Source organism: Biomphalaria glabrata, chromosome 11 (genome assembly GCF_947242115.1).
Source record: "Biomphalaria glabrata chromosome 11, xgBioGlab47.1, whole genome shotgun sequence".
In the NCBI taxonomy this organism is placed as follows: Eukaryota; Metazoa; Mollusca; class Gastropoda; family Planorbidae; genus Biomphalaria; species Biomphalaria glabrata.
The window spans coordinates 16938151-16965556 of NC_074721.1; the positions used below are offsets into that span (position 1 = coordinate 16938151).

Here is a 27406-nt window from a genome sequence, read left to right on the forward strand (position 1 = left end):
TTCCATTTGTTAGGACCAATAAAATAAAGTGGAGTATTTGTAGGTCTAATACATTTTTTTTTCAACTAAAAAGGATATTTCTCCTTAAATATATGATGCAACGGATAAATCTATATAACTGTAAATACAGCGAATCGATCAATCGAGATATTAACAGTTTTGAGAACATTTGGATACAGAGTAGAGTGTGCATAGGTGTATGTAGAAAGTATTCAAGGTCAAATCTATATTATAATCCGTGAAACATTCTAGAGGTTGAAGGTGTGGAAATGTAATTTTTATTATAAAACTCTGTTTGTTTAACATGTCAAGGTCTGCATAACGGATCTTTACTTAAAAAACAACACATTCTGGAGCATGAATCAGGATGGTTAGCTTTCTTTGAGTTATGACGATGTCTTCAAGCATAATTCCTTCATTGTGTCATACAATACAAGACTGACCTGGCCCTTATTATTTCCCTTAAGTGTCCACTTACTTACAAGGAACAACTCCTAACTGGAGCCTATTTTTAGGCTCTGCAGATGAAATGGTTTACTCCCCCCCCCCCCTTGTTTTCTCTCTCTCTATCTCTCGCTTTCACGCTTGAAAATGACATTACATTCGTTCTCTGTTTGTATTCTTTTTGTTGACGCTGATTGGAACACTTGTAACTGTGTTATAATTCCATTTGATAGTTTTCAATTTAATTGCTTTCTGTATTTTCACCATCGACGTCGCATGTGGCCAGGTAGTGTCAAATAAAATTTAGCTTTTCTAATGGACCTCATTCACCAATCGTAAACAAACAATATTTAGCCACGTGATTCTCTATCTCTTCTATACAAATTACGATCTAATTTTTAATAAACAATGGCTATCACGTGACAGGTTTTTCGTTGTTTTATCAATATTATCACGTGACTAAATGTTGTTTGTTTACTATTGGTGAATGAGGTCCATTTCTTTCTTCAGCAGAAGTTCAGCATATATGATGCTAAATCCACTTTGTCTTATGTGACATACATCTGATAATCATATTGACGCTATGGGCCATAACATTCGACAATGGACAGAACAACATTTCCTTGAACTTGATTATGATGACCAATGCCAAAAATAATGTTTTGATCCATCATTGAGTCACCGAGATAGATTAGATCTCCTCGTCTGAAGAGGTACTAGAGTCTATCTCCTCTATTGGGTCAGGCTAAATTTAGACGGGCAAAACAAAATCTTACAAATAACTGGATCTGCTATTTATTTGAACAAGAAAAGTATAGCTCGAGTGTCGACTTAAGAGACAAGAAATCCGATACTATACTTTGTTTCACGTCACTATTGACCACTTGATCATTCCAATTCCTCTATTCAGCTTGCAAATTAATCGGGCTAAAAAAAAAACAGTAAAAATATTTAAAAAATAATTTTAAAAGAAAAAAAAATACCTTCCAGGCGTAACCTATATAGCGTGTTTTTTTTTTTGTTGTTCTTAATAACTAATGAATGTAAGGAACTTTTTTTTTTTAACCCGCCTGACCCCCCTCCCCCGGCGAAAAAATACTAGTTAAGCGAATGTATAAATCTAGTAGACTATAATATTCTAATGATCGCCCTTTAGATCTAGACCACATGACATATATATCTAGACTTGGAGGACGGTGCGCAAAATGTTCTTGAACATTAATTCCATAAACATTTTTGAATGAATAGGGCATAGACATGGACTAGGGCCTAGACATGAAATAGGGCCTAGACATGGAATAGGGCATAGACATGGACTAGGGCCTAGACATGGAATAGGGCATAGACATGAAATAGTGCCTAGACATGGAATAGGGCATAGACATGAAATAGGGCATAGACATGAAATAGGGCATAGACATGAAATAGGGCATAGACATGGAATAGGGCATAGACATGAAATAGGGCCTAGACATGGAATAGGGCATATACATGGAATATGGCATAGACATGAAATAGGGCATAGACATGGAATAGGACATAGACATGGAATAGGGCATAGACATGAAATAGGGCATAGACATGGAATAGGGCATATACATGGAATAGGGCATAGACATGAAATAGGGCCTAGACATGGAATAGGGCCTAGACATGGAATAGGGCCTACATGCGGAAATGCCCTAAAACGTAGAGTCTGTTCCAGATTAAGATTTTTCTTCTTATACTTTGACAAATTATAACGGTCAAAATAGAGTTTTCTTAGTGTGGCCATCGAGCAAGTAATTCTTTTCCCAGCTATACACATCAACTTACATCAATGGAATAGGGCCTAGACATCAACACATCAACTTACATCAACTGTCAAATCTCTAGGGAAATCATTAGAGCCGTTTTCGAGAATCGCGTCCACTCATCCTTTGCCCAGATTCCACTCCGAAAGTGTGAATTGAATAGATGTATTTTAAAAACTACAAAGGTGCTAATATTACTAGACCTGACAGAAAAATACTTTCATTCTCCAAACAACTGTTAGAAACTTTTTCTACTTCCTAGTTTTTATTTGCTAAGCTTTGATTGAATGTAAATATTTTTGTTAATGCCTAAATATGAATCTGTTTATGAAATTCAATGAGTTGAGATTCTCTACGTGTCTATTTCAATCTTCTGATATTGCTTTGAGTTTTAATTTTATTTCGCTTCTTCAAAATGTATCTGTGACAACAAAAGTATTGACAGGCTACAGCCTCAGCTAACATGACCACTTAGTTCAGTTCTAGAACTTCTGCACATCGGCTCCCACCACTTACACGCGCGAGCACTGGTCAGTTGAATACACAATGACACACACAGGCACACACAACTGAAGCATTCGGCATTTTTTCTTACTAATAGATATATTAATATAAAAGCACTATGTATATTTTTATTTTGGATAATAATTGGATATTTATGCATGTGTTGGTATTTGCATGTGCATTAAAAGCAAGTTATTGACAACAATTTAGATTTTAGAAATACCTAAATGTAGCTTCAGTTCTGTAAACTTAAACGTAATTGAAAAGATGTTAACAATGCCATTATGCAACTTAATCATAATACTAATTCATATACACTTTGTTTTCAGTCTTCGACGACGATCTACCGTCATAACTAGATATAAAGTAAAGTAGCCTACAAAAAAGTATACCTGGATTACAGTAAACATGGCATCATATAGGATAAAACTTTTAAATTGTGTGAAATTTACTAATTACTGTTGATCTGACATCGTTGTACAAAATTTACTGGATACATAGAATCTATACTCATTACAAAGGCAGCATTGATATTAACCATGCATCTTTCAAATCACTTGTTTTTATGGAAATACTTTAAATCTCATCAATTCTGTGTTGGTTTGGTGTTATGGATTTTATCACATATAGGTAAGTTATATATTACTACTTGTGAAAAGATAACAGAACTATATTTAATTTAATTAGCTTTTTATTTGTCATTTCTTTTGAATTTAGATCCACCCCCACCCCAAAAAGAACAAGTCTTACAATTTTTTACACATGTAAAGCGAAGGTAATTGTGCCTCAATTTTTTTTTCAAAATACCGTTATATAGACTATCCAATTCAAATCTATTATATGTCGGGGTCACAGAGAATATAAATTGTTTTTATTGCATACGTTCCTCTAAACTTTAAACTAATGTATTCTTCATATACGTTTTCTAGATTGAATTATGACATTTTATTTCTAGTTTCTTTGATTTTTTTTGTTGTCTCTGTATTCTCCTTCTTTAGTTGTATTTGTTTCTCTGCCTTTCAAAAAGGTCGTCTGTCCTGTGTTACAACAAACTAAAAACCCACCGCTAATAGTAATGAAAAAACATCTTGTATTGGGCCTAGTTTCTAATTGAAAGTATATTATTGAAATGCACCCCTCTTCATTAGGCCGCCTCTGACTGTTATGTTGTTAAAATGAGTTGATTGACTTGTATTTCTACTGATTGAGGCTACACTAAAAGAAGAACAAAAAAAGTCTCGCCTTATGATTAGACTATCTACTGGACTACTTAAGCAATGTTATCAGAAGGATAGATTAGATTGAAGACATGAAACACTGCATCAGTTAGAGCTATCTCTTCGCTGTCACGCGACGTCTTCATTGTTAACTCACAGCAGCCGTTATGATAGCCCATCATTGTATGGTATTTAGCTCAATTAAAAGTTTACTAAGGGCGACTACTATATCTATATCATTTTAACAAAAAATCTACGTCGAATTAATGGGTTGCTTAGATAGTTAGTCGTTAATGCTAGCAAATAAAATGCAAGAATTTATTTCCTTTTCAAAAATGTGTACCATTACTATTTATAGAAAGAAGATCAGCAAGGTCACATGATGCTATTTATAAACGTTCAAAGTAGAACCATGGAACTATACTAATGGAACAACAGCTCCTAGTTTTTACTAGGGGAGTGCCGTCGCGCATCTTTTTTCGCGCAAGGTGCAATATGGAGAAATTCAGGAGGATGCAAAAGAAGAAATTTACTCCTCCAGTCACTTGGACTGACCTTCAATGAGAGTAAAACTTTCCTACGCTTTATTTTATTAGATCTCTAAAAACTTCATCCATTTTCTCACAATGTTTTGTGATTTATAAAATTTTCCTGAATAAGGGATCGTCACAAAAGTTATTTTTTTAAGGCCACCCCATTAAAATAGCTGTTTTCAGTACTTTCACATTTGGGTATTTTACACAAAATCTGGATTTTTTTTATGTACATGAAATCATTATCATCTGTCCCGCGTAACCAAATCCTCCACTTTTCCCGGTCACCAATGTTCTTAACAAGATATCAAGAGAGAGAGGCTGGTCCATTATTTGCGTATTCAAGCCAGCTTTTCTTCTGACAAACCTTTTTTCGTTTATTCTCTTGAAGGATATTTTTTTTTAAGTTAGTCTTACAAAATACAATTCCAAACCAACTCATGCAGTTATTGTCTTTTCATAGTATTGAGGAGTCATCCTTTTTGCCAGCCAGAGTGTTAATTGGCAAAAGTAAAAACATTCATAATTTTAATTTTTTTTAGTAAATATTCACAACTATATCTTTTATATAATAATATATTTTTAAATAATAATATCTTTTATATAGACATGCTTTAATAGATCTAATAAATGATTAACGCGGACCTACCAATATGGGTATATTAATACTTAAATCTGGGTATTTTAAATTTCGAATGCGCATTTTTTAAAAACCGAACTTATCTATAGATCTCTTATATCTAGAATAATATAGATCTACAACACCCAGTCTTAGACTATGGTTCTAGATCTATTTAAAGATATTTAAAAAAAAATAACTCAATAGATCTAATAAAGTCATGATTTTTACTCTATTTTCTCTAGATCTAAACCATACATGAGATCAATATGAATGTTTATAGATCTAGTCTACGTCTAGATCTATCGATCATCTATCCAGTCTATAGCTGTATTGCCTGGCCTGTAGATCTAGCTAGTACCTGTACTAATAGCGTCCCGAGACATGACGTTAAACTGCGCTCCTCTTTCCTTAGCACTTTTGGAGCTCAAAAGTGCCCTACTTCTTTTCTATCATTGTGTCTGCCTCCTCTTTTCCTAAGTCTGCCTTCATTGATCATCACACTGTCTCCCTAACTTTAAATTCTCACTACGTCCTAGACCAGTCCGTTTGCCGTGGACTGCGACGGGTAAGGGGGGATAAAGAGATCCTGGTGTTTGAGTGGTGGCTATCTGAGGATAAACCACAACAACACAATACTTTGGCTCCAAGTTCCCCTAGACCTGAGACCCAGATGGCCCGCTCTGGGTCAACCGGCTGGTCATGCCGAGCTACCAGCATAGGTCGTCGACCTATGCTGGAGGGCGGTGGCTGGAGGGTCAATCAGGGAGCTGCTGTATCGGACACATGTCCGATGTAGCAGCTGACTGAGTATAGCACCTGTGTAGCCCTGACGGGCTCATTCTGGACATCCGAATGGCCCGTCCCCTTGTTGGACTCGATGGCGGGTGGGGAGCACAGGTGCCGAATTAACCAAAATATATATGGACAAAAAAACACACACAAAACTACTTGCCCCAGACCTATGTCTGGGCAAGAAACGCCGAATCGACGATAAAAAAGAGGAGGTCCCAAAAAGCTGTGCCACCTGGCCATCATTTCTGATGGTTAGATGCACAGATGAGGGAAAAAGCCTGACCAAGTTGAGCCCTTTTATTATCTATAAGGGACTCAAGTCAGTAGTGGGAGAGCCCAAGAGTGTGTCTAAGCTACACAAAACAATGGAACTACTTATAGAAGTAGACAGCAAGACACACTCTGATGGGCTTTTAAGATGCAGAAGACTCTGTGATCTCCAAGTGGAAGTCATGCCACACAAGAGTCTGAACACCAGCAGAGGTGTAATCAGCTCTAGGGACCTACTGGAATGTTCCGAGAAGGAAATAGTGGAGGGCATTGAAGGAGTCACCCATGCCCGGCGCATTACCAGGCGCAGGGAGGGTGAGGAGGTCAAAACCGCCACTATTATCCTCACATTCGGAACTAGGACACCGCCAGAGTATGTGAAGGCAGGATACCTACGAGTTCCAGTGAGGCCCTACATACCTAACCCCATGAGGTGCTTCAAGTGCCAGGGTTATGGACACGGCGCGGCAGTCTGCAAGAGGAACACTGTGTGTGCCAGATGTGCTGGAGAGGGTCATGAGGACAAGGGCTGCACAGCCCAGTTCAAATGCCCAAACTGTCAAGCTGGCCACTCAGCCTACTCCAAGGACTGCCCTGTGTGGAAACAGGAGGTTGCCGTGCAGGAGTACAAGGCAAGAAACGGATGTACCTTTAGCCAGGCGAAATCGGCTGTACTGGCCCTACCCAAGGGCCAATTCGGCTTGACAAAGACCTACGCCCAGGCTGTTGCTAAGAAAGGAAGATCCATAGCCACACAGACGGACACACTGACCCCACCACCCCCTCCTCCTCCCCCAACTCAGAAGAAAACACCGCCAAAGAACACACCTCTGAAGAAACAAGAAAGCCCTGTTGTCATGCTAAAGAACAGGTTCTCTGTGCTCGCTGATGAGAGCATGGAGACTGAGCAGCATGTCAAAACCAATACTCCGGGAGAACCCGGAGACATCATGTCTGACACAGGTTCTCCTCAGAGAACCCAGCCAGACACCCCAACCTCTACCGAGCTAGAGGTTGACCAACTCCCTAAGGGGAGAAATCAAAGCGGAGAGGATGCCCGAGGTGAGAGAGGAGGAAATAACTTCCGCTCTAACCAGAGGGATCTCCCCTCTCCAGAGAGAAAGACTTCCCCCAAAAGGGGGTTGTCCTCCTCTCCATCCAAACCCAAGAATAAAAATACCAAGGTCACTGGAATAAAGGGAAACCCCTCCGGGGGCCTCCAAAGGCCAAATAGCTCCAAGTAGGTCATCTAGAATAAGCCATGGATTCCAGAATTGTACAGTGGAATTGTAGAGGCCTCAAGGCCAATTACGAGGAAATGCAGCTACTGATGGACTCTGAGACTCCTGTAGCTGTCTGCTTACAGGAAACATTTCTGAAAGATTGCATCAGCTTCCGAAGCTACCGTGCTTACACCAAGAATGTTGAGGATGCAGAGAGAGCATCAGGTGGAGTCTGTATCCTTGTGAAGGATAGCATCCCCCATGAGAGGGTAGAACTACAGACCACACTACAGGCCGTAGCATCTAGGATAACCCTTCACAAGGTTATCACTTGCTGCAGCCTGTATCTACCACCAGGCGCTCCATTAAACCGAACAGACATGGAGGACCTATTGAAACAACTCCCCCGGCCTTATTTAATCCTTGGGGATTTCAATGCCCATAACACCATGTGGGGATCCAACAATACCGACACAAGAGGTCGTATGCTGGAGGATATCTTCCTCCAACATGATTTATGCATACTTAATGATGCATCACCGACCTACTTGCACCCAGGAACTGGATCATTCACATGCATTGACCTCACCGTATGCGTCCCCGGACTTCTGGACGATTTTAAATGGTCAGTTAGCAATGATCTACGGGGAAGTGATCACTTCCCAATCATCATTACTAACAATCTCCCTTCATTGGGACGACCTCAGCGGTGGAAACTGAATAAGGCCGATTGGGAACAATTCCAAAAAAGATGCTCTGAGGATATCACAGAAAATATCCTCCATGAACAGAACCCAGCTGATACCTTTGCTAGCAAGCTACTAAGTATAGCCAGGAAAGTTGTACCCCTAACCTCTGCAAATCCAAAACGGCCTAGCAAACCATGGTTTGATACAGCTTGCAAAAGTGCTATTGGTGATAGGAAAAAACGACTGGCTGCATTTATAAAGAATCCTTCCCAGGAAAACCTAAAGCTATTCAGGATAGCTAGAGCAAAGGCTAGACAAACCATACGGTCAGCCAAAAGGAATTCCTGGAGAAGTTTTGTCGGCAGTCTGGATGCCAAAACTTCTGCTAGAGCGGTTTGGAAGGCAGTAAGGCGAATCAAAGGGAAAGAATCAAATGCAATAGGGCATTTGAAAAACCAAGGACGAACTGTCACGTCCCCCAGAGAAATAGCTGACTGCCTTGCATCCTCAATAGCAGAAAAATCATCCACTGCACACTACACGCCAGAGTTCCAAAAAGTCAAAACCAGGGAGGAAAGACACCCCATTGATTTCAGGTCAGAGAACAATGAAGACTACAACAAACCGTTCTCGCTTGAGGAACTGAGGGAATCGCTGGACAAGTCACATGACACAGCGCCTGGAGAAGACGAAATCCATTACCAGTTCCTCAAGCACCTTCCCGAACCCTCATTGGCAGTCCTGCTAGGGGTCTATAACTGTGTGTGGCAAACAGGCGCTTTCCCAAACAGCTGGAGGAAAGCCACAGTTATACCGATACCTAAACCGGGAAGAGACGGCTCTGACCCAGCTAACTATCGACCAATAGCACTAACAAGCTGCATCTGCAAAACCATGGAAAGAATGATTAACAGTAGGCTGGTCTGGTACCTGGAAAGGAATAAAGTGATCTCAAACTACCAGTGCGGATTCCGGCAGGGGCGGACAACAACTGACCACCTGGTAAGGCTGGAAGCTTATATTAGAAATGCATTACTCAGAAGAGAACATCTAGTAGCTGTATTCTTCGATATAGAAAAGGCCTATGACACAACCTGGAAACATGGCATTCTACGTGACCTGGCGCTTATGGGGCTTAAGGGACACCTCCCCCGTTTTGTGGAGGAATTCCTGAAAGATCGAAAATTTCAGGTTCGAGTGGGCAACTCCGCTTCTGACACTCATGACCAGGAAATGGGTGTACCCCAGGGCAGCATTCTGTCAGTCACCCTGTTCAACATTAAAATAAATAGCATCATAAATGCGCTGTCCCCTGGCATAGAGTGCTCTTTGTATGTTGATGACTTTGTCATTCTTACTTATGGGAAAAACATGAACACCTTAGAAAGGAAATTACAGTTATGTTTAAACAAAATTCAGGGTTGGGCAAACTATAATGGTTTCAAATTCTCAGACTCCAAAACAGTTAGTATGCATTTTTGTAATCTAAGGGGACTCCACCCAGACCCTGAACTATTTATACACAAAAAGAAGATCCCTGTCGTGAAAACTACAAAATTTTTAGGCCTCACCTTAGATTCCAAATTTAATTTTCTCCCCCACATTAAGGAACTTAAGAAGAAATGCCAAAAGTCATTAAACATACTAAGAGTACTCAGCCATACGGACTGGGGAGCTGACAGAGATACCTTGCTGCTGCTCTATCGGAGTCTAATTCGATCCAAGCTAGACTACGGATCCATAATATATGGAGCAGCAAGGAAGTCGTACCTAAAAATACTGGAACCAATACAAAATGCTGCCCTGCGTCTCTGTCTCGGCGCGTTTCGTACATCACCTATCCCAAGTCTCCATGTGGAGGCTGGAGAACTCCCCATGGATATAAGAATGAAAAAGCTTGCAATGCAGTATATAGTCAAGCTAAAATCCAACCCCACGAACCCTGCTTTTGACTCCATATTTAACCCCACAGAGGTAGAATTATACAATCGAAGGCCTAACGTCATACAGCCGTTGGGCCTTCGAATGAGAGAACCCATCCAAAATTTAACCCCACCCATTGACCAAATCTCTAAAATAGAAACCCCTCAGAATCCTCCTTGGCTAATGAATAAACCCAAATTAAATTTATCCCTCCTTAATTTCAAAAAAGAAAATACAGACCCAAGCATACTACAAGTCCACTTTAGGGAACTGCAGGAGAGCTACGGAGATTGTGGCACCATCTACACAGACGGATCCAAAATGGAGGGAAAGGTCGCGTGTGCCTGCTCCTTTCGGAACAAAACAATCTCCCGTAGACTCCCCGATGGCTGCTCCATCTTTACGGCCGAATTGCACGCAATATTGCTTGCACTTATGGCCGTAAAAGCATCAGAAAGGAGTAAATTTATAATCTGCTCCGACTCCAAATCTGCATTGCAAGCTTTGGGGCGGATGAAGACTGACATCCCATTGGTACATAAGAGCCTGAAGCTGTTGGACCTAATAACAGCCGACCGTAGGGATGTCACCTTCATCTGGGTCCCCTCCCATGTTGGCATTGAGGGAAACGAAGCCGCAGACAGAGAAGCAAAGAGAGCCCTAAATCATGCGGTGTCAGGAACCCAAATTCCCTACTCGGACCTGAGACAAAGTATTGCCTCTGCCACCTATCGAGAGTGGCAGAACCGATGGGAGGCTGAGACTCACAGTAAACTCAGGCAGATTGTGGCGGATGTCAGGTGGCGGCCCACATCTAAGGGTCTGACAAGGCGTGGTAGCACAACCATGTCCAGACTTAGGATTGGCCACACCTACATCACGCACTCTTTTGTACTGAAGAGAGAGGAGCCCCCACTTTGCGAGTACTGTGACTCTCGCCTCACCGTGGAACATATCCTCGTTGATTGCCCCAGATACCAGGATGTCAGGGCAAAATATTTTAGAGCCACTAATCTAAAAACACTATTTAATAATGTCGACCCTGGGAAGGTACTGGGCTTTATTCGGGAAGTGGGGCTATCTACGAAGATCTGATTTCTGAATTTGTGAACATGCACTATTTACATTAGATTTTTACCAAATATTTAAATTTTTACTACCTTTACTATTTTAACTGTGAATAGACCTTGATTTTAATTATATGACTGTATAGAATCTGGCCCTTGTTGTTTAGAGAGAGAGTGGTCCTTGAGGGACTGCAGGCACGACATGGCCTAAATTGTGCCGAGGTGCCTCAAATCAACAACAACCTGTACTAATATTAGTAGATGTAGATTGTAGATCTATAGTATAATAATAATACTTTTTTATAGTAGAAAGTAGATTTATAATGTATCAATTCTATCTAATCTAGATCTAAATCTAGACTTCACTTTCACATCACACTATTATTGATACAGACAGTGAATGAAACGAATGCAGTGATTATAGTTTATACTGATTATACTTATAGATCTACCAGTTGATAATCATCATCATCATAGATAATAATCTAGACTAGTATTCTAGATCTATAAATAATCATAGTCACCGTGATAGTGCCATTTTTAGTCAGTGTAGTCAAGTCAAGATAGTGGAACGTAAACTGGAAGGTTTAATACAATACAGTATAAGCTATGAGTTAGTATAAGATCTAATTATTTTGTTACTTTGTATGTCAATGTCTCAATTAAAATAATTAATATCACCAGCCATATCATTTTAAATATTAAAATATTATAGTAGACATAGATTTCTATATTATAAATAGATAGATTAGATCTATAAAATATAATTTTACAAACTTTAGAAATGATTGATTTTATTTTTAATTGATCAGCCTTCTAGACTAGATCTAGCATCTCTAGCTAGACTCTAACTTGTAGTTTGTAGATGTTGGAATTGGATTGAAATTCACCTTCCTAAATTGTCTCTAAAGTCTGTATCTGATTTGAGAGGCCCAACAAGGCAAGTGTCTATTAGTACTCTGTCTCTTGATCTATCTAGTAGGCCTACTTAGCTAGTGCATTAGCCTTAGCCATAGTGTAGTCAAATCTTGACAACTAGTCTTCTAGATCTAAGCTTCTAGAATAATTAGATCTAGATCCAGTTTAGATTTAGAATATAAAAGTATTTTACTAGCTAAAGTACTAAATCTACAGATCTAAATTCTAGATAGATATACAATATATAGATCCAGTTTAGATTTGGAATATACAAATATTTACTAGCTAAAATTCTAAATCTACTGATCTATACTTAATATTTTAGATATTGTTTGTTTGTTTTGTTTGTAAAATGTTTTACTTATTTCGGATGTTCCTTCAGAGTTGAAGATAATTACTTCCTAGTCCAAACCTCCCGCAGGACGGCGGGGGATGGGAGCAGGCAGGGTTTGAACCCGGGACCATCGATAAGTCCGAACGACAGTCCAGCGTGCAAACCGCACGACCAGGCAGCCATCCTATTATATGACATCTACAACAAAATATTATTAAGATATAATTATAGATTCTAGACTAGTTATATATGTACATAAAATATATAAATAAAAGATAAAATTTATGCAGGCCTAGATCCCATAAATTTATAATTGATCCAGATCTATCAGTAAAAGTTACCTTCGACGGGAAGTTTTACCCAATCTAATCTATACAAGACAATTTATAATCCATGCCTCGCCTACACCCCATACATTAAATAATAGTTTCCATGCCATGCCCAGACCCATGAGTTCATGAAATAATAAATGATGTGGTGTCAATTATGGATCTATCCCCTGAAATTTAGGACTTTAATATAAAACTCACATATCTAGTTAATTATTTGCTATGACACTCTGATCAACTTTGACTTGTGTGATACATATATGTTTCTTATCAGATTTAATGAATGAAGTTTTGGTGCATTTTAAGGCTACAAAAGTATCATCAGGTGTATTCTAACCATTGGTATTTTTCCTCGCAACATTTCTTTTCTAGTCTGTGATAAATTATAAATTTAAAAAAATGTTTGTAATGTTTCAGTTATTAACAAGTAGAACCATGCCAACCAGTTCTGATGATGTACCAGAATGGCTCAAGGATCATACTTATACTATTTCTACTCTCTGGGCAGACATTAATAATATTGGCATCCATTCAATATTTATTGTAAGTACTACTATACAATTTGTATTTTAGTTATCTAAAAGATATTTTATGAAGTGTGATTTTCATGGTCAAGCAACATCCAAATATCTGGGATGGAATTTAACATTTTTCTCTAGTTTTTTTTTTATAACACTCTTAAGCAAATTCATCTTTCAAGAATGCCTAATATAACTTGGCTGTTGTGCAGGCCATTCCTTTACAATAAACTGTTAGATGAAATTAGGCAAAGTTATGTCTGATAATTTGTATGTTTGATACAACAATGTATTCAATTTAATATTATTTTTTAATTTTAATGTTTTCAAAAGAAATTAGCCAATATGCCTAATTGTATAATTACAGTTATGTTTGGAAATGGAAGAAAAAGGCATGCATTCCTGACAAGTCAATGATTGGTTGCACCTCTAAAGGTAAGGCATTGCAATTTTTCCCTATGCACTTTTCTCATAAGCTGAAGTACTTGTATTTTTGAAAAACTAGTTTTCCATGAAAATGTAAATCATAATATATGTTATAGTTGCTTTTAGATGAGTGCAATGTCCATCAAATTAACTGAATATCTGCCTTCACCTTTAGTAATAATTCATAACTATTAAGGTCAGGGCCATGTCTACACATTAACGCAGTAGCTCCTTTTAGGTACAGACTATTTTTAGAATGGCAAAATTATATAATTATACTTAATAACATATGTATACGTTTAGCATGGTCAACACATATGTCACACATATTTTTATTTTTTTTAAATCCTTTTATTTATTTTTATAACTAGATAACTTTCTGTTATGAGAAAAGATGAGATTCTTGGACTCCTGCATAGCACCACCAGAAAGGAAAATCCCATCATGTTGCAAAATAAAAGTCTTGGACCAATTTTAATTTAAGATATATATATTATACTGTAAGCTCTATACATATTTATGTGTATCCTGTCATTCAGCCAACAGGTTTGGATTTAGTATTTCTTTAAATCTGTTTGATATTGTACTTGAAAACTATTAATCTGAGCCCCATTAAAACAATAGGGAGTGCAGTGAATGAGTGGTAAAGCACTTGGCTTCTGAACTGAGGGTTCCTGGGTTCGATTAAGACTGGGATTTTCAATTTCAGAATTCAAAAGGCTAGGGATACATGGCAATAGTAAGGAATAAGTAAAGGCAGTTTGGGGATCCATGGCTGAATGGTTAAGTCATGGGTTTGAATCTCTGTGAAGACTCAGATTAAAATTTTGTTTAGATTTTTGGGTGCCCCTGAGTCCACATAACTCTAATGGGTAGCTGACTTTCGTTTTGGAAAGTAAAGATGGTTGGTTGTTGTGCTGGCCACATGATGCACTGGCCAAAGAATCAAATGACCCTATAGATTGTGACGTCTGAAATGGGATTTTTTTTCAAAAGGTGGTTGGTTGTTGTGCTGGGTACATGACACCCTCATAAACCATGGGGCACAGAAACTGATAAACTTTATATCATCTGCCCCATAGATTGCAAGATATGTAAGGGAAATTTTACTTTTTTAAAATTAAAATAAGAATCTATCAAAAGTAAACATAAAATATGGTGCATTCTCCTTAAAACTAAAACCTGGTGCGAAGGTTTAAAATGTTGGCAAAAAAAAGCAACATCATATATTCTTAATTCCCTTTGCAAAACTTACTGAGAAGAATATGCATGTTGTTCCCTCATAAGTTTCTTGACAGAGGAAATCTTGTTTATATTAGATTTGAATTAAGCAAATTAAGAAAAAAATTATAATCATTATTTCAAATGGTTGTATCTAAACCTTTTATGAATTATTTTGCAGTCATAAGTATATTGAGATTAATGGATAATCATGAAATTGTTAAATAATTGCTGCTATCATTCCATTGACTAAAGAACCATAATTTTTTTTTTTTAAATTAATTTCAAAATGATTATTTTCAAGCATAGAGTTCACATAGATCTTGAGTGAATTTTTTTTTTTTATTTGACTAATGCTTCAATTTTATTGTATCATATTAGTTGTTAATTTTTATTACCCAGAATAATGCCTGTACTTCAGAATATTTAAAAAATGAGTACACTATTTTCATGTAATAATGAAACTTGGTATTCACACAATGCTCAAAATACACCATAATCTTTAGGCCATACAGATTTGTATAAATTAACTTGTTAAAATACATTGTAAATGTATATTGTTTGGATAAGAATAAAGTTTTTCTGTAGACAATTATTGTTCAAGATTTGTTGATGCTCCTGCTTAATCAATTATATATACAGGTCATTAGTTTTAACACGTCTGATAATAAATGACAGTACAAGCTAGTGAATGAAAATTTGTCATTATTTCAGCTGCTTTAGTTCTACATCAATGTGAGGTACCAGTACTTTGATTGTGTCATATAACAATTTAAAGCAACATTTTGAAATAAATAGTCTGTAGAATTGACAGTAAATACATTTAAGTGATGGGCTGTGATCTGCGTGAATTGAGAGCTGATAATGTATTGAATTTGTGTTTTTGATCTTTACTTCAAGTAAATGTTAATGAGCAATTAATTTTTAATGAATAAATAATTTAAAAATAAATACAAAAGAACCATAAACATCTACTTTAGTTTAATTTTTTTTTTTCATCAGAACAGAATTTCCAACTTTGCATTCTTAAAATAAAATATAATTTATTTAGAGTAGAGTCAGAACACAAAATCATAGTTTAAAAATATTAAGTAAATTAAGCTAACAATTTAATTATTATTTTTCATCAAATTGCAGGAACTAGTAAAACCATAGTCAATGAAATAGTAATACTAGTAAATGAGATAAAAGTAAACTAAATATCATCAATGCTATTGAAGCCACACTTGTTGTTTTTTTTATATTGTTTGGTGGACTGCAATTAAAGTTGCTATTAATTTTACTGATCGTCTTAGCTGAAGTGCCAGTGTCGTCTCTTTGAAACCTAAGCTCATTTTCTTGGTAACTGGAAGTCCAGATATTTGGAGTTTCATTTTAAGCACCTATACTTTCCGAAATGGCATTCCGATAGGCTAAACCTATTTGCCTAACATGTCATATGCACATAAAGAGGTACCAGAGAAATGCTTAGGCGCCAACTTACTTTAACTGAAATAGAATAAGAGAGCACCTGGTTGCATACAGCTTCAGAACGAGACAGCTGGAGGTCACTTACAAAGGTGTGGTATACACCAATGAAAATTAATTGCTGAGGGTAGATGGCAAAAAAAAAAACAACAACTGATTCTACCACAGGTGGACAATGGTTATGCCTGTGCTCAGTGTGGCATAATATGTAGGTCACAGCTGGGGCTGAGTAGCCTCTGGAAACATAGCATTCCTCATAAGTCTTAGGAATCAAAGACAAGCCTATCATTTTTGTAGCATAGTTTGTAGCTTCTGTAAATGCATGAAATGCCGACACAAGTCCTCTGTGAGTTTGATGGATTATAAACACCTTACTTCTTTGCCTTATATTAAATGGTCCTTCTCTCTGTTCCTCTAGGTACTTGCGTTTATCTAAATATCATTGATATATCGTAACATGTCATCAAAATAAAAGCTAGAATCTCTGCAACTCGTGTACAAGTCAGAAGTCATCAATAACACTTGCCATTTAAAAAATAACAATTTAGATTAGTCAAATAAGTGACTGATTATTCGATTCATTTAGGCCTATAATTTTTTTATTTGAATATATAATGATCCTTTACACTTTGTGACTTTACTAGTATACTTTGGAGTAGACTTGTTGAGCTAAAGTCGGAAGTACACATTGAGTTTTACTGTGATCTACTAGATCTAGATGTAGATCTATATATATTATATTATATAGAAGTAGAGAGAGTATCTCATCAATAGTATCTGCCATATCGTGATCAGTAGGCGGCTGCAGGTTTATAGATATATTCCATAACAAAAACCCTGGCTAGATTTAGATCTACTGGTCTAGACATCTAGATCTAACTAGAATTAAACTAGAAAACTGAATTAGAGAAGTAGCTTTCTGGATCTAGAACCAGAATCTATATTATTAATATTAGATCTAGTTGCGTCGAACGCTTAATTTTTGGTTGTTGTTTTTAATAAATGCACATAAAATACATTGTATTTTGGCAATAAAAATACCCAGTTGGTAGTCAAGTAATTCTAATAATTAATTAATGAATGACTATCAGTATTTGTTTTAGATCTATCAGATTCATATGACTATGACTTATTATGTATACTTATTTTGTATCATTCGTCCAAAAAAATCTAGCTCTAGATCTATTTCATTTTAGATTAGGCTATAGTTTGTTTGTTTTTTTTTGGTCATTTTATTTAGGCTACAATATTACCGAGATGAACTTTTTCTTTGTTTCCCACGAGACGTGTATGTCTATATCCTAGTCCTTTCGATAATAATGATAAAAAAAAACGATTAGAAATGCGTAGCTTGGAGTGTCAAAACTGTATTAGGCCTCCTATTTTTATTTTTATTTCGTGCAATTTAGTATATCGTAACAAATACGCATTTAGAGGAACGGTAGACAGGTCTTCATCCAGATTTAGTGTAAATAAACCAAACACAGAAACACTGAAAGATTGTATTTTCGGAATTTAGATTCTATTTTTTTGAAAAAATGTGGCATTTTATAGGGTGGTCGAAAAAAATAACTTTTGTGACGATCTCCTATTCGGGAAAATTGTATCTATTATATCAGATAGTCAGAAAATGGATGAAGTTTTTGCACATCTAATCGAATAGAGCGTTCGAAAGTTTTACACCCATTGCAAGGGACTGACGGAGTAAATCTCTTCTTTGGCATCATCATGGATTTCTCCACATTGCACCATGCGCAAAAATGATGCGCGACGGCACTTCGACTCTCTTTGGCTTTGTAAAAAACTCGAAGCTGGTGTTCCATTAGTATAGTTCCATGGTAGAACAAAGTAATAGGATCACTGAATTACAGAGGAGCTATTAGCTAACAGTAACGTAGTGATCTCTCCAAATACAAAGCTACTAACACTGACTACGACAGAGTCCGGACTTTGAGGACAAGTGTAAAAAAAACAACAACTTGAGATGCAATTGGTGATGTTAATGCTTACAACTCTTATAATAGCTCCTTCTGTAGCATTCTTGTAGTTTGGATGGTTTCACTCGAGTTTCCAACCACTTCTACTCAGCTAAAGGTCATCAAATTTTGCATACAAGCTCTTGCTCGGAGACATCACACGAATCAATAAAAAATCAACTTATTAGTTTATCAATTAGACGATATTAATTTATATCTCTATCTATCTCATGGGCGTAGCCAGGGTTTTTTTTCGGGGGGGGGGGGGGGTTGGGAGGGGGATTGGTAGAAATGTGTAACCTCTCTTGAATACGCTCTTGAAATCAGGTGACTGTAGTTTGCTTTAGATTTTATATCGAAAAGGGAAGTTTTATCGTCAAAATCATCTGTTGAGGGTTTTAAACTAAAAAATCTCTGGAGGTTGTTTTTTTTTTAAATTCAAAACCCAATTTAGCTACGGTCATAGAATTTGGTAACTGTAGTTTGCTTTAGAATAATATTGAAGATAGAGGTTTTCCACCTCAAAACGCTCTGTAGGGGGATTTTAAACTCAAAACCATCTGGAGGGGTTTTAAAAAGCCATCTGTAGGAGAGGGGTTTAAACCCAAAACCCCCAATTGGCTTGGCTACGCTCAGATAATTTTAGTGTGTAATTTGCTTTTTTATATTGAGGTAGGCCTACTTTTTAGCATCAAACCCCTCTAAAGGGGGGTTTAAACTCAAAACCCTTTACGGCTACGCTCATAGCATTTTGGAGTGTGTAATTTACTTTTTTATTTTTTGAAGAGGTATTTTTTTTAGCTTCAAACTCCACTGGAGGGGAGTTTAAACTCAAAACACCTTTGACTACACTCATAGAATTGAATTTTGAGTGTATAATTTTCTTTATTAAAGAGATATTTTTTACCTTCAAACATCGCTGAAGGGGGGTTTAAACTCAAAACTGACTGAAAACCAATTTAGCTAAGCTCAACATTTTGAGTGCGTAATTTTTTTCATATTTAATGAAGAGTATTTAAGAGGTATTTTTTTAGCTTCAAACCCTACTGAAAAAAGGGGGGGGGGGGGTAAACTCAAAACCCTTTGGCTACGCTCATAGAATTTTGAGTGTGTAATTTGCTTTTTTTATATTGAAGAGGGGGTTTATCGTAAATTTTGGAGGGGGTTTTAAAATAAATATCTTCCTTAACTGTGCTCTTGGAAATTGGGGATGTCGTTTGCATTTTTTTTTGTTTTGTTTTATAGAAGAGGGAGATTTGCAAAAAACCCAGGTAGGAAAAAAAATCCTTGCCATACCCATGATCTATCTATCTATCTATCTATCTATCTATCTATCTATCTATCTATCTATCTATCTATCTATCTATCTATCTATCTATCTATCTATCTATCTATCTAATCTATCTATCTATCTATCTATTTTCTATCTATCTATCTATCTATCTATCTATCTATCTATCTATCTATCTATCTATATATATATATATATATATATCTATCTATCTATCTTTGCCAGGAACATCGTATTTCATTTAGATGACATTAGAAAACATGTTTTATTGAAATTAAAGGATAGATAGATAGATAGATAGATAGATAGATAGATAGATAGATAGATAGATAGATAGATAGATAGATAGATAGATAGATAGATAGATTGAGATAGACATATATAGATTCAATAAAGATATATATTATTTTCATGAACATTGATTTATTTAACTCTTGAATCAAAATGCCTTACATTCGGAAATTCCCGAACGCGATAGTCCTTTCAAAACCAATGTTGGCTCTAGATCCAAGTCTAGCACTCAAGCCAAATTTACATATACTTATTTTTTTTATTTTAAAAAATTATAACGGTCCAACTAGAGCTTCCCTTCCCCATCATGGGACCCCATGTGGCCAACGAGCTGGTAATTCTTTTCTCAGCGATATACATCAACTATTAAATTTTCTAGAAACATTGTTAGACCCGTTTTTGAGATCAGCATTCAGATGCCGCCCACCCGACGTTCATGATGGTCTGACTTGAATAGAGGTATTATAAAAACAAAGATTTATCATTGATTTCAATAAAACAAGTTTTGTAATGTCATCTAAATGAAATAAGATGTTCTTGGCAAAGTGGCTCTTCAATACATATCTCAAACATAAACAAACGTAGCTATCATTCTTTTACGTAACTGTATTAATTCGCTCCTCCTTTTGTCCAGCGATGATGTTGACAGTATAATTGTACTAGTTAAAAAAAAATAGTTTCCCTTTCAGACGTTGTGGTCTATGGGGTAGATATACGTCAACTATTTCTGTGGCCTACGGTTAACGGGGGTGTCATGTGCCACAACGACCAACCGCCTTTTGATTTCCCCAACTAATGATAGGTACCCATTAGAGCTCAGAGGCGGCCAAAAAAATTTTAAAAATCCGAGTCTTCACCAGGATTCGAAACCGGGACCCCCGGTTCGGAAACCAAGCGCCTTACCGCGCCTCCATTATTGTACTACTCAATTATTTTTTTTTTCTGCATAGTGCATCTTTCATGCTTGCATGCGTGCGTGTGGTCCAATTTTTTTTTTTAAGTTGGAAGAAAAAATATCCGTGCTGCCGTCGTTAAAAAAAGGCAAATATCGAATAAAAATATGTTGTTTACATCAGGATACGAAGCCAATTTAAGCGGCTTACGCCAGAAAACTACCCTCCCACCAATGCACCTACTATTTCTTTTTGCTGGTTAGTTTCAGAATAGTTGCAGTCTCAGATCTGAAAACCACATATTCCTTCTTCCTTCTCATTGTGTTTTTCATTTCTCTTTATAAATCAGTAGTAAGTAAGCATATTATATGTATTCAGGTTTCCATTCTTAAGATGGTTTTCGATAATTGAGAACATATCATTTCATCCTTCACATATCCAGGTGTTGATTTAGTCATTTTGTAACTAAATGTTGTAAAAGATCCATATAAACTTGTGTTAGCTTTACACAGTGTTTACTAAATAAGTCGATTGACAACAATTTATCGAACGCATACATTTTTATTATTAAGACAATATTAACTCAAGGAAGCAGAGTTCTGGACATATACATTGCTGAAAGCTCTGGAGTGTTTCACTTACCTGTAGAGGTGATATTGATATTTTTGGCATTTAAGGTCCTAAGAAGTGTTTCGCTTGTGTGTCTTCCATTGGAAGATATAAGGAAAAGTGTGTAGTGGGGAAGAAGCGTTTTATTTAAAACTAAAGTGTGTGTGTGGGGGGGGGGGAGGGGTATAATGCAAGCAGACCAGAAGACTACAAAAAGTACAAATGATGGGCTTAAGAATTGTGCATACTCTTTATTAGGGTGTTTCAAACGTAGCGCTGTACGCATTACAAATATTTTACTCTTTAACAAGTGAACTCGCCATTAAGGTGAGTTACTTTGAAATGCATTAGTTCTACATCTCTTTGTCTAATCAAAACCATTTGTAAGAAAGTATCGACTGCGAAAATGTCGCAATGAGGAAAAAGAAATGCCTATTACCTAAAACTTATTTAAAAACAAATGGCCAATTGACTAGTGGTAATAAAATAGGTTAGATACGAAGATAAACTATCACGCAACGAGATATTGTTAAAATACTAGCTCAGTTCCTTTTTTTTGATTTGGGAACATTGACGTTCAATGGAGTGTCCTTGGCATTGTTAAGTTTCTCGTGAACATCTCGAATACAAATAGAACGCCTTCAATGTTCTTGTTTTGTTTAGCAGGTCTGAACACACACACACATACACATTTGTCTAGTGGTTCACGTGATAGATCTAGCCCAGTGCGAACATGATAAAGATGTTTCACGTGGGGCAGTCAGGGGCGACGAGAAGGAAAAAGCAAAGCAGCATCGTACTATTGTTTTTTTTCTATAAAGCTGGTGGCTTTATGCTTATTTGAGAAACTGATTATGTGTAATAACCATAAATGAGCACAGAAGTTTTCTTTGACTGTGGTGCAACTAGATTAACGTATCTTCATAGAGGAACTTATTTCTGAACACATATGCATTACAGAAACTTTTTTAATTCAACAGAATTTTTAAGATTTACTGTATGACATCGCTACACGTAAAATCCATAAAATAATGCTGTACATAGAAAAGAATGAATAAAATGCAAAGTCAAATTTATTTTCTAATACAAACTCCTTAACTTTCACTTATTATCCGTATCCCTACCCAAATTTGGCCCTGCGCAATCCGTTTCGAATAGGCCCCCTGCAATGGTTAAGTCCTGCCCTGCTATTTAGTGACGGGTGAATACAGAGAAGATTACTTGTTTCCCCCCCCCCTCTTTTTTTTTCGCCGCAAAATTTACGTGGGGTAACTTTAGTCCAACCAGCAGAAATAAAAAAGTTATCTTTCCATGACTTTTGGTGGTGTTAGGCATGGTTGGGCCATGATGAGAATTATGTAATAGACTGTTGTAATAAAAAAATCAAGCAAAATAAAAAAAAAATCCTTAAAAATAAAGTGTGGGGGGGGAGAACTCCGCCCTTTCAACTATATCTATCAATAATGTAGAAGTTATTTCCCTTATACAATATCAAACAAAATAGTTAATTACCAGTGATTAATAGACTTATTGAGTATTTTTGTTAATTGATTAATGTTTTGATATGTGCAATAAATAGTTGTTTAAAGTATCAAGTTGATCGGAGAATACGTGATGGAGAAATACAACAAATTAAGCCATATCAGTGAATACTGAAATATTAGTTTTTCTTGTTGGTATCAAACAAAGTAATTAGTTACCAGTAATTAATTGTCCAATTGGTTACTTTTTTTTAAAAATTGATACATGTCTTGCCTATGTAAATGAATAAGTGTGCGACGTTTCAGCTTAATCCGAGAAAGGGTATTGGAGAAATAACGTGTACACGCTTTTTAGCAGACAGAGTTGATATAAGCTTTGTAAAAAACAAAACACAATGTAAGACACTGCTTTCTCTTCCCAGCTGAAAGTACACAATGTCCATATGGCTGGTTAGACTATCCAGGAAGTACATCTTGTTATTATATCACAGACTATCAAGTTCGTTACAACTATGACATGGCTTCAGACAGATGTAAAGCGTTTGAGTCTGATCTTATTATGATAGACTCAAAGAAAGAATTGGTAAGTAGACTACAAAGAAATAATAGACTAAACCAGGAGGTCAATAAGACCTAATAGACTTACTTTTTTTCCCACATGGATGTAGGTCTATAAGTACTTTTTAACTTTTTTAAAATGTAAAATAAAACGTAAAGTGTTTTAAATTTGACCATTTTGAAGACCAAACATAACGACTCCGGTACATCTGCACCATTTACTTAAGGGACAAATAACTAACAAGCAATATATATATATATATATATATATATATATATATATATATATATATATATATATATATTTAAATCCTTTAAATAATAATTTTCTAAAAAAAGCTTATCTAAGGGGAATAACATCGCCTATACAACTATATCTCTCAACAATGTAGACGCTGTTTCCTTAATTCAATATCAAACAAAATAATTAATTACCAATAACCAATTCACTAATTGGTTCATTTGTTAATTGACTCTTGTTTTGTTAAGTACAGTAAATATAAGTTTTGAAAGTATCAAATTGATCCGATAATGAGTGGGGGAGAAATAGTGTTAAACATAGTTCCATGGTTAAGCTGTTAATAATTATCCAAGGGAAATAACCTACATATTTAGCCATAGATGTGAATACTGACGGATTAATTTCCCTTGTTGGTATCAAAGGAAATAATTATTTACCAGTAATTAATTCACTTCTTGTTTTTTTTTTTTTTTAAATTGATTCATGTCATGTCCACGCCAATAATAAATTGTGCAAAGTTTCAACTTGATTCGAGAATGGAGAATGGGTGTGAGAGAAATAACGTGTACACACTTTTACCAGACAGACAGTGAGCTGATATAATCTATATCTGTGAATACTAAAGTATTAGTTTCTTTTGTTGCTATAACACACACAAAAATTAATTACCAGTAATTAATTGTCTAATTGTTTCTTTTTTTTAAAATTAATTCATGGCTTGTCTATGTCAATGAATAATTATGCAAAACTTCAACTTTAATGATATGATATGGGTAATGGTTCCTAAATATTCAAGGAACCAAATAATCATTCGATTAGCATATTGTTAACAAAATTATTAACAAAATCTATCAGTGGCGTAACATGAAGACACACCTTGGTCACAAGTAACGATATAATCCAGGCTCACACTTCCCACAACCAAACACAGCCAATACATAGTTTGCAGAGCAACGACATAGTAGGCCTATGGCCCATACAAAGCTCACAGATCAGCTATACACAAGGGTCTGCACCTGGATCAAGCTTGACTATCACCGAGTCCCAAGTCTGAGTTTCTAAACAAGACAAATTAGAATTTCTGTAATCACAGCCCCAACGAACTATAATAGCGAACTGACATAGAGCAATGATATCAAGATTAGGTAAACATAATTGAACAAGCCCAATACTGGGGAACAACAACAACAAAAGGTCTACAACAGAGAACGTGCCAGCCAAGACAAAAAAAAAATGCAAGAACTAACAAGAACAAGAACAAACAAAAAAACAAAACAAAACAAAGCTTATATTAAGCGTAGTTGTACCAATTAGTTTGGATCAGACATAGAATTAAATTTTGTATAAATTGAATAAACGTCTGTTAACCCAAACATTACTCCACAAAATGATGTAGCTAAGAATATATATTTACAACTTTTTAATTCGTTGAATCGTCTTTTTATAGTAGGCCTAGTAACGATGTAATGTTTTGTTTCTACCAGGAATGGCTTCTACAAGAACTAAGAAAAAGAGGGGCCCAGGGGTTGCCTCCCAAAATAGCTTGGTGGGTTGGGCTAGTAGACAAAGGTAAAGGCGCACAGTTAATGAATGGATCAAACATCGATACTTCTTTCTTGTAAGTAAACGTTTTGTTTCCCCCCAGTCAACTACTTTTCATAAACCTTATTCTCTTTCTCTCTCTCTCTCTGATATATATAGCCTACATGTATATATATATATATATATATATATATATATATATATATATATATATATATATATATACAGACATATAAATATAATATAATAAAGTCCAATCCTCGCTTTAAAAACCTTACAGTGCATGGCTAAGATAAGTCTACTGCAGATAAGCCTGCTTCTTTTCTTAGGATTTTGATAGCTCTGCGTTAATTCATTCTGGCCACTCTCCCTGTCTTGTATTTTGATACTCTGACACTCACAGCTTCACGCAATGAGAGCTAGGGTTTTCTAAGCCTTGAATGTCAATCTCACTCCTTATTGGCGTCTTTGTTACGCTCGTGTTGACCACCTGAGAGCGCTTTCCTGCAAACAGTTCCCCATTATGAAGTCGTTTATGGAGGCGACTTTCTGGCATACGGACTACATGCTCTGCCCATTGAAATTGGACCTTTTTGCTATGGCGTGGATACTATTCATATGTGCCAACTGTAGGATTTCAACGTCTGTTATGTGGCCAAACCAGTTCACCATATGAATTTTTCTTAGCGTAGTTAGGAGTTTACATTTTTTTTTTTTGATGTGGCGGGAATATAAGGTTTAGGACGCTGATGCATATACGAGTGAAGGGAGGACTACAGCACTGTAGACTCTCAGCTTCTGATACTACAAATAGATACACTTGATAATAGACTCACTCTCCTTTTTCTATGTTTTCAGAGCAGTAATTTCTTCTTCGTCACTAGGAACAACATGTGGTTCAGTGTCCAACAGGTCGATCTTAATGACAAACTGCACTGCTTGGATGGGCTTCATTTGTGAAAGAGACAAAAGTAGGACAACTCTAAACTAGTTCATTCCAAATTTGTAGCATATTAATACATTAGTTAGAACAATGACTGATCATATATGTATACCAGTGATGCCCAAAATACGACCTGCGGGCCGGTTTTATGGTTTTATCCGGCCCGCCGTTAAGTCGACACAAAGTGTGGAAATTTCCCCCTCCTTCCCCTCCCCAAAAAAAGGTTGAAAAATGTTTCTTTACCTACTTTTTCTCTGATGGATTAGTATCATGCGTTTAAAATTTATGAAATGGGAGAGTCTAAGAATTTAAAAGTGGACTCTGAAGTTAGAATCTACCAGGAAAAGTGTTCAGATCTTTACTTGTTTGTGGAGCATGTTAATAATATATTTATTTTGTAAATTGTGGCTGTTTAAAAAAACAACAACTAGCCTACATATAAATGGATTATAAACCAAATATGACGCCATTCTTGGTTTGAGCTGCGAATAGAAGATTGTTAAACTACGCCTAGGGATAGGTGGATCGATATATACCAAAAAGATAAACTTAAACTTCCAGTATCTGATTAATTAATATAAGCGCGATCATCTAGATCAACAAATTTCTGATAAAATTGTTTCAGGCCAATTTCATTTTTTTTGGTGACATTTTCGGTCATGTTTCCCGCGACATGAGTGTCGGAAACTAAAACGGTCCGCAGTTCGAATTAAGTTGGGCATCCCTGATGTACACAATGCAAACACATTTCTCATGTCTATCAACAAATCATGTAACCACTTTATATTAGTTTCATATTTTCATCTTCAGATTTGCCATTAAAATGTGAAGTTGAAGAACAATGGGTTTTCATTAACGGATCTTGTGTCAAATATTTTTCATCTCCACTTCCATGGTCATCAGCTCAGTAAGTGACAACAATGTAGGCAGTATCTTAATTTAAGTGCATACAAGGAAAAAACAACAACGTGTAGAAGTCAGCAGTAGCCAAGGGTAAGCTGTATCTCACTCAGTTACGACCTAACAGAAATGTAGGAGACTGATTTAATTTTACATTTGAAAACACCCAAAATAACTTTTTTAAAAAGTCAAGTTTAGATAACACCCTTTTTGGTATAGCGAAGAGCTAAAGAGTACATCATACTATTTTTCTACGGTACAAGCTCAAATTATAAACTTCAGCACAAAAATGTATTGAAATTGAAGGCAAAAAAAAAAATGCAGAGAGCCCATTTGTCCAATATATTTCGCTGTTAATAAGCGCCTACCATCAACAGTCTGTTCCACTCTC

At 36.2% G+C, this 27406-nt stretch overlaps 1 protein-coding gene across 3 annotated transcripts in view; it reads left to right on the top strand.

Annotated features, from left to right (window-relative positions):
* The window catches only part of LOC106051837 (macrophage mannose receptor 1-like), a 112496-nt gene that overhangs the window by 22972 nt on the left and 62118 nt on the right, over positions 1-27406 (top strand). For 2 of the 3 annotated variants that reach the window (XM_056004786.1, XM_056004785.1), the window contains exons 2-6: positions 3071-3371; positions 23254-23414; positions 25115-25248; positions 26031-26143; positions 26926-27022. In XM_056004786.1, coding sequence (XP_055860761.1) covers positions 3281-3371; positions 23254-23414; positions 25115-25248; positions 26031-26143; positions 26926-27022 — 596 coding nt within the window. In that variant the 5' untranslated portion in view covers positions 3071-3280. Of the gene's footprint in view, positions 1-628; positions 731-3070; positions 3372-23253; positions 23415-25114; positions 25249-26030; positions 26144-26925; positions 27023-27406 lie in introns of those variants that run through there. The other variant, XM_056004787.1, reaches the window with a different exon arrangement.